The sequence below is a fragment of the Leiobunum rupestre genome, chromosome 3, assembly GCF_980474605.1.
Source record: "Leiobunum rupestre chromosome 3, qqLeiRupe1.1.hap1, whole genome shotgun sequence".
In the NCBI taxonomy this organism is placed as follows: Eukaryota; Metazoa; Arthropoda; class Arachnida; order Opiliones; family Sclerosomatidae; genus Leiobunum; species Leiobunum rupestre.
This window is the reverse complement of record NC_143386.1, coordinates 4,092,985-4,100,461: the sequence shown is the minus strand read 5'-3', so window position 1 is coordinate 4,100,461 and position 7,477 is coordinate 4,092,985. Positions and strand designations below refer to the sequence as shown.

Here is a 7,477-nt window from a genome sequence, read left to right as displayed (position 1 = left end):
GTTGTACAGGGTGTCCACTATAAAAATGAACCAGGGAGAATATCTCAAAATCTGTTTTAGGTACGATTTTGAAATTTTCAAGTCATATACAAGATGTAGGGGGAAACCTACTGCGTAAATTTTGATGACCTAGAACGACGTCTTCAAGGTCATCCAAAAACTAACTCGAGAACCGTAAGTGTTAGAAAGTTGGTTCTAATTAGAAAAGTGTTCCACGTGACTTTTTAAGTGCACATAGCTTTGGCGCGATCGGCTTTGACCAATAGGAAGCTGAGAAATGCTAGATTAAAAAACAAGAAGGTCGTTATGTTGATAACGTGTCGAAAGCGAGGTTCGGGAGCTGATAACTCTAAAGATACTCGTGTTAGAGAACTGAAATTTGCTACACATCCTCATCAGGATTGGGGGTCTTTAGTTTAAAATTTCAATGACCTTGAACCATGTCTTCAAGGTCATCCAAAAACTAACGCGAAAACCGTAAGTGTTAGAAAGTTGGTTCCAAAGTGTTCCACGTCACATTGTAGGTCCAATTATCGGTAATTCGTTAAAATTAAAATTGAAAGAAAACGCACATAACTCGAAACCAATTCATGTTACATCGAAATTTGCTAGACAAACTCATTATGGTGGTCGTCATGACAACAACATTGAAAAAAATTCAAATGTCATTTTATTTTACGCTAAGCCTAATATTCATTCGAGGTTTATTTTTGTAACCACGAAGTTAATTTTTTCTTTAGAAATAATAAAGTTATGTATACACTCTTATTCGCGGTCTTTTCGACTCCTCTTTTTGGCCGCCCGCTAGTGGGCCATTACCTGGAACCACCGATGGGGTCTAGGCTCCGGTCTTTGGTTCCAGAATATGGAGAATGAGGGTTAAGGGGGGTAAATTCAACATGAACGCGCCCAGCAAAATTCCCAAAAAAAAGTATATACTATTCGAGAAAAATTCAAAATGGTTCGGTTATTTCATGAAAATGGGAGAAATTCACGCTTAGCATCGGCAATTTTTCGACAGGGTCATACTCGTTTAACACTTACGCACAATACGATTTTGCGAGTAGTCAATCGATTTCGATTAACAGGCAATGTTAATGGATTTATTCAAGGAGATTATCGTTAAAACAACATTGACGTCGATATCTTAGCTTATTTTAACGCTAATTGGCGCTGCAGCACACGTGGATTAGACCTACAATGTTGTTGTGAAATGAACATTGTATTTCTATAAACCGAAATTTATAGATTTTATTTAGACCCCTTAAACTTAATTTCCAAATCTTTATGGACAACCCCCTCTGGAAGCTTCTAGAATGTTTTCGCGCATGAGCAGATCGTTTGAAAACTAAAACTAAAAACGAGCAAGTAACGGCAGAATACAATAAGAATCGGATGTGAAAGCAAGTTGTAAATTCTCTTTAATTTTGTATCTTCAGTAAAATAAATATTGTTTGTTGTTAAAGACACTGTAGTGATATTTACCAGTATTCGAACAGATTTTTCTAAATATAGTTAATGCTTATCGACTAGAAAAATAACATGGTGCCGAAACCCGGGACTGGTTGAAGTATCGACGTATAAATCTACTGATCAAAGGAATTAGTGTGACTAATTGGTGAGTTTAAGAATTTATCGAAATTCGCCATTAGAATTTAAGTCTGAAGAGAAGAATCAGTATTATCAATCGAATCGAACAACAAACTATAGAAAATGAACGCCCTCGAGAAGTTACTTAGCAAGAGAGAAAAGATTAGAAATATGACTGATGAAATTATTGGTCAAATTGAAGTTGAGGACGATCAAGATGGCAGTATAGATAATTTGGCAAGGCTTATTAACAAATTGGATATGAAGAAAGAAAGACTAGACACACTTCAAGGTGAAATCGAAGAAGATTTAGATGACGATACTCTCGTTTTACAAGTAGAAAATTACGAAATGTATGATGAGATCATTACCGATGCTAAAACGAAAGCCAGCCTAAGGACAGACGAGTTAAAGAAGCGGGCTAGAAAACAAGTTGATATTCCTCCCTCTACAAAACCGAAAAGCGTAAAACTCCCCAGAATCGTTATAGAAAAGTTTTACGGAGATTCAAGTAAATGGCAAGACTTTTGGGCGCAGTATGAAGTCTCTGTTCATTCTGACGAAGAATTGGAAAATATTCAGAAATTTGCATATTTAAAATCGTATCTAGGTGGAAACGCGTTAAACGCTATTTCGGGACTGCAATTTTCGAGCGACAACTACAAGACCGCCGTAGATATCTTGAAGAGAAGATTCGGCAACAAAAAGGCGATTAAAGACGCGCATATCGAAAAGCTTCTGCATTTAGAATTTGTAACAGATTCGAACGACGTATCTGGTTTAAGAAAACTGTACGACTACTGCCAAATACAAATGCGAAGTCTAGAGGCCTTAGGTATAGGACCCGAGAGATACGACGATCTATTTTTTCCAATCCTCTTGAAGCGAATCCCAAAAGATATTTCTCGGGAATTTAACCGAAAATGTGAAGATGATGACGATCGTAAATCTGTGGAGATTTTGGAATTTGTCCAAAAGGAAATTGAAAGCAGACAACGGGCCGGCCAAGTGACCCGAAGTCGTGAAGCTGAATCATTGAAACATGATACTGGAAATAAAGACAGAGGGACAGGTCGATTAAACGACCCAACGAAAGGCAGAGGTGTTCCGACTACAATGAACTTGAATGCCCAAGTTATACGAGAAAGGTCCGAAAACAGCAACTGTTTTTATTGTTATAAAGAAGATCACCTATATGACGCGTGCAAGGAACTGAACTACATCGAAAGAAAAGTTATTTTGAAGAGATTAGGGAGGTGTTTTATTTGCGTACGACCTGGTCACGTGGCGAAAGACTGTTTCAAAAAGTTTAAAATCGTATGTCCTACTTGTAAAATGCATCACGACGAGAGCGTGTGCGATACAAAGTTTCCCGAAGTCAATGAAGATAAACCGGATTCGAAAACAATCACTAATCAGATGTCAGCGTTCATGCCACATAACTCAGTCATATTTCTACAAACGGCGCGAGTTTACACCGCTTCAAAGGAGTCCTCAATTATGGTTCGTTGCTTATTGGACGGTGGAGCCCAGCGTTCGTTTATTTTAGAAGAAGTTTCGAGAGCGCTGAACCTACCGGTAGTTGGAACCGAACTAATCGAAATTCGTTCATTCGAGGGCGAAACTCCGAAGAGAGTAAGAAGAAACAGAGTTAAATTAACACTTCGAAGTTCAGACAGATCTCAAGAAATTTGTATCGAAGCCCTCGAGTCACCGAACATTAGCCTCGGACTAACCCAAATCTTGAGTGGAAATATCGTGAATACGATGAAAAAGAAAGGACTACGACTAGCGGATCACCCGACAGAATATACAAACACATCAAGAAAAATTTCAATTTTAATCGCCGCTGAACATTATTGGCAAATTCGTAAAGACAATATTCTAAGGTTAACAGACTCCCTCACTGCCCTTGAAACTATTTTTGGATGGACTATCCATAGAAATGCGGTCGTTGAAACATTAAATTGTCAAATCCAATCTGTTCAAATGATGAAGGTCAACATCGATGAGATAACCGACGAACAGTTAATCTCTAAAACTCTGAAAGATTTTTGGAGTATGGAATCAATGGGCATTATAGACGACCCCGACGAGGCCATCCAGCTGAAAAGGAAGCGACTGAGTTCTTTGACTCCAATCTAAAACAACTAGAGGGTAGATATGAAGTAAGTCTCCCGTGGAAGGAAAACCATAGATTCTTGCATGACAACAGAAAGGTAGCCGAGAAAAGATTTCAATCACTGGTGGAAAGGTTTCGAAGAGAGCCAGCCTTGTTTTCAGAATATCAGAAGGTGATCAATGAATATCTAAAACTAGGAATCGTTGAAAGGGTCGAAGAAGACCACATTGGGAAATTGGGCGAAACGTACTACCAACCACACCGAGCCGTGATACGTGCGGACCGAGTATCGACCAAACTTAGAATTGTTTTCGATTCTTCATCTCACGAAAAAACAGCTCCCTCATTAAATGACTGTCTTCACCCTGGTCCTAATTTGAATCCACCGTTGCTGAACATCCTGGTGAAATTTAGAAAACACCCAGTGGCATTCACAGCCGACATTGAAAAGGCCTTTCTTCAAGTTGGCTTGGCTGAAGAAGATCGAGACGTGACAAGATTCCTATGGTTAGAAGGATCTCTGGAAAATAACGGATTTAAAGTTATTATACTTCGAATGACTAGAGTTTTATTTGGCGTTACATCGAGCCCTTTCCTATTGGCTGCAACGATCAAGAATCATATAAAAAAATACGAAACAGAATGCCTAGAAGCTTGTCAACTTCTCAGCGAATGCCTTTATGTCGATGACTTGATTGGAGGGGGACAAGATACTGAAAAAGCCTACAAACTAACGACCGATGCTGAACAAATTCTGAAGCAAGCTAAAATGCCTCTTAGAAAATGGCAAACCAATTCCGAGAGTCTTCGACAACTTTGGAAACAGAAGTTTGCGACTGAAAACCCCGCTGATCAAGTCAAAATGGACTTTCAACAATTACCTACTCCCATGAAAGTTCTAGGGTTGTCCTGGATTCCCGAAACAGACTCTTTCAGATTCGACGTAACTTCGTTAATCAAATTTCTTATGGAAAATAAAAACACGAAACGATTTGTATTGCAAGCGTCGTCTCGGATATTTGACCCTCTTGGATTTTTATTACCTTTTACCATTCGAGTAAAATGTTATTTCAAGAACTTTGGGCAGCGAACCTTAAATGGGACGACCAACTTCCAGACGACCTTGCTCGCAAGTGGGCCAACTGGTGTTCAGAGTTACAAGCCTTAAGTCGCCTCTCGATTCAAAGATGGTATCAGACCGAACTGATAGAAGAAGACATGTTGGTACACCTACACTGTTTTTGCGACGCCTCCGAAAAGGCATACGGCGCTGTCGTCTACGTAAGAACTGAAACCAACAGACAAGTGAACGTGACCCTTGTAGCTGCTAAAACTAGAGTTTCCCCTTTGAACAAAGAATTTTCGATCCCTCGACTCGAATTAATGGCAGCTCTTATTGGAGCTCGACTCGTAAAAATATTGCTTGTCAATTTCATGGAATACAAGCCTTCGTTGTATTTGTGGACTGATTCTATGATCACTTATCATCGAATGCGGAAGGTGCCTGAAGAATACGGACCCTTTGTTGCCAACCGGATTAAGGAAATTCAGTCACTCACCGAACCTGAGGAATGGTTTCATATTAGTGGCCGGGACAATCCCGCTGATTTGCTAAGCCGCGGATTGAGGGTTCCCGAATTGATTGAAAGCGAAAAATGGTGGATAGGTCCGAAATTTCTCCACCAGCCACTTTCTGAATGGTCGGAGAAACAAGAACCACACTTGGACTTCGAAGACGAAGAATTAAAATCTAATCGGAAATCTACGATTCAGTCAACTCAAAATGTTCAACCAATCTTGGAACCTTTGCTAAACATAACAAAGTTCAGTTCACTGTTACGTCTACTAAGAGTAACTGTTTGGATTCTGATATTTATAAATAATTCTAGAAGTAAAGGAATCTCAGAAAAGGGACCTTTGAACTCGGAAGAATTTGAAGCGGCGGAAATTTATTGGGTAAAAATGGCCCAAAATTCAGAATTTTTGAACGAAATAGAAGCGTTGAAATCCGGACTTCCACTCGAAAACTCTAAATTAAAGACTTTGAACCCTTTCATCGACGCAACCGGATTACTGAGGGTCGGTGGGAGACTAACGGACTCTGAATTCAGCTATTCGAAACGACATCCAATTATATTACCAGAAGGACATCGCTTCACGAAATTGGAAATTATAAATTGTCACGAAAAAGTTTTTCATTTAGGAGTGGCTAGTACTTTAACACAGATTCGAGAAAAATACTGGTTCGGCAGAGGGCGACAAATAGTCAAGGGTATTCTCTCACAATGTTTAATATGTCGTAGACTAAAGGCCATGCCGTCGACTCAAATAATGGCTCCATTACCAAGAGAGAGAGTTCTTGAAGCTCCGCCATTTCAAGTCACAGGCGTGGACTTTATGGGTCCTTTGTTCGTCAAGAACGACAATCTAGAATACGATAGAAAAAAGGTTTACGTTGCTCTGTTCACTTGCGCCGTCACTCGGGCAATTCATTTGGAAGTAGTGAAAAATATGAGTACCGGACGGTTTATCCTGAGTCTAAAGAGATTTATATCCAGACGAGGTATCAGCGAGATTATTTTCTCGGATAATGCCAAGACATTTCACAAGACAAATACCGAACTGAAAAATCTCTGGACTAAAATTTGGACCCCTGAACTTAAGGAATACTTCAGTAAGAACCAAATTTCGTGGAAATTTAACATTGAACGGGCTCCTTGGAGAGGAGGATTTTTTGAACGACTCGTTGGCACGGTTAAAAAATGCCTAAAAAAATCCATTGGAAAGGCGGAACTGGATTACGAGGAACTGGAAACCGTTCTAATAGAAATCGAAGCGACAATCAACTCGCGACCAATTACATACGTTACAAGCGACGTTGGTGAACCTTCACCTTTGACACCGTCGCATTTTTTGATTGGTTGTCGATTGAATGTTTTACCACCGAAAAGAATGGCGGGAGAAACTCTGTCGAGCACCCGCACTGAACTGAACAAGCGATGGAAATACCGAGAGACACTTTTGAATAGATTTTGGACCCAATGGCGTAATGAGTATTTACTCGAGTTACGCTCAGCTCATCAAAGAACGTCCGCGGGTGAGCCGCCTGAAGAAATTAAACCAAATGACGTCGTTCTTTTAAAAGAGGATAAGCTCCCCCGACATTTATGGACTATGGGACGAATCCTGGAGATACACCATTGACGAGATGGCAAAGTCAGGTCGTGCTTGGTAAAGACAAGTACAGCTCAACTGAGGAGACCCGTCCAACTTCTATGTCCGTTAGAAATCGTTTGAATCTTATCGTTTATAAGTTCATTATTTCACATAATTTTGTAATGTTTCGTTTAGTTAAAAGTTATTAACTCACATTAGGTGGGAGTGTTGTGAAATGAACATTGTATTTCTATAAACCGAAATTTATAGATTTTATTTAGACCCCTTAAACTTAATTTCCAAATCTTTATGGACAACCCCCTCTGGAAGCTTCTAGAATGTTTTCGCGCATGAGCAGATCGTTTGAAAACTAAAACTAAAAACGAGCAAGTAACGGCAGAATACAATAAGAATCGGATGTGAAAGCAAGTTGTAAATTCTCTATAATTTTGTATCTTCAGTAAAATAAATATTGTTTGTTGTTAAAGACACTGTAGTGATATTTACCAGTATTCGAACAGATTTTTCTAAATATAGTTAATGCTTATCGACTAGAAAAATAACCAATATGACGTGGAACACTTTTCAAATTGGAACCAACTTTCCAAC

At 39.3% G+C, this 7,477-nt stretch overlaps 3 protein-coding genes across 3 annotated transcripts; all 3 read left to right on the top strand.

Annotated features, from left to right (window-relative positions):
* Positions 1–1,713: 1,713 nt before the first annotated feature.
* Positions 1,714–3,735, top strand: LOC149949134 (uncharacterized). Its single transcript, XM_090169371.1, has one exon. The coding sequence runs from the start codon at positions 1,714–1,716 to the stop codon at positions 3,733–3,735; it is 2,022 nt and encodes a 673-aa protein (XP_090025497.1).
* Positions 3,736–3,753: 18 nt separating this feature from the next.
* Positions 3,754–4,773, top strand: LOC149949133 (uncharacterized). Its single transcript, XM_090169370.1, has 3 exons — positions 3,754–3,758; positions 3,806–4,655; positions 4,717–4,773. The coding sequence occupies exons 1-3, from the start codon at positions 3,754–3,756 to the stop codon at positions 4,771–4,773; spliced, it is 912 nt and encodes a 303-aa protein (XP_090025496.1).
* Position 4,774: 1 nt separating this feature from the next.
* On the top strand, positions 4,775–6,916 carry LOC149949132 (uncharacterized). The gene has a single exon (XM_090169369.1). It carries the CDS (start codon positions 4,775–4,777, stop codon positions 6,914–6,916), a length of 2,142 nt encoding a protein of 713 aa, XP_090025495.1.
* The last annotated feature ends 561 nt before the right edge of the window (positions 6,917–7,477 follow it).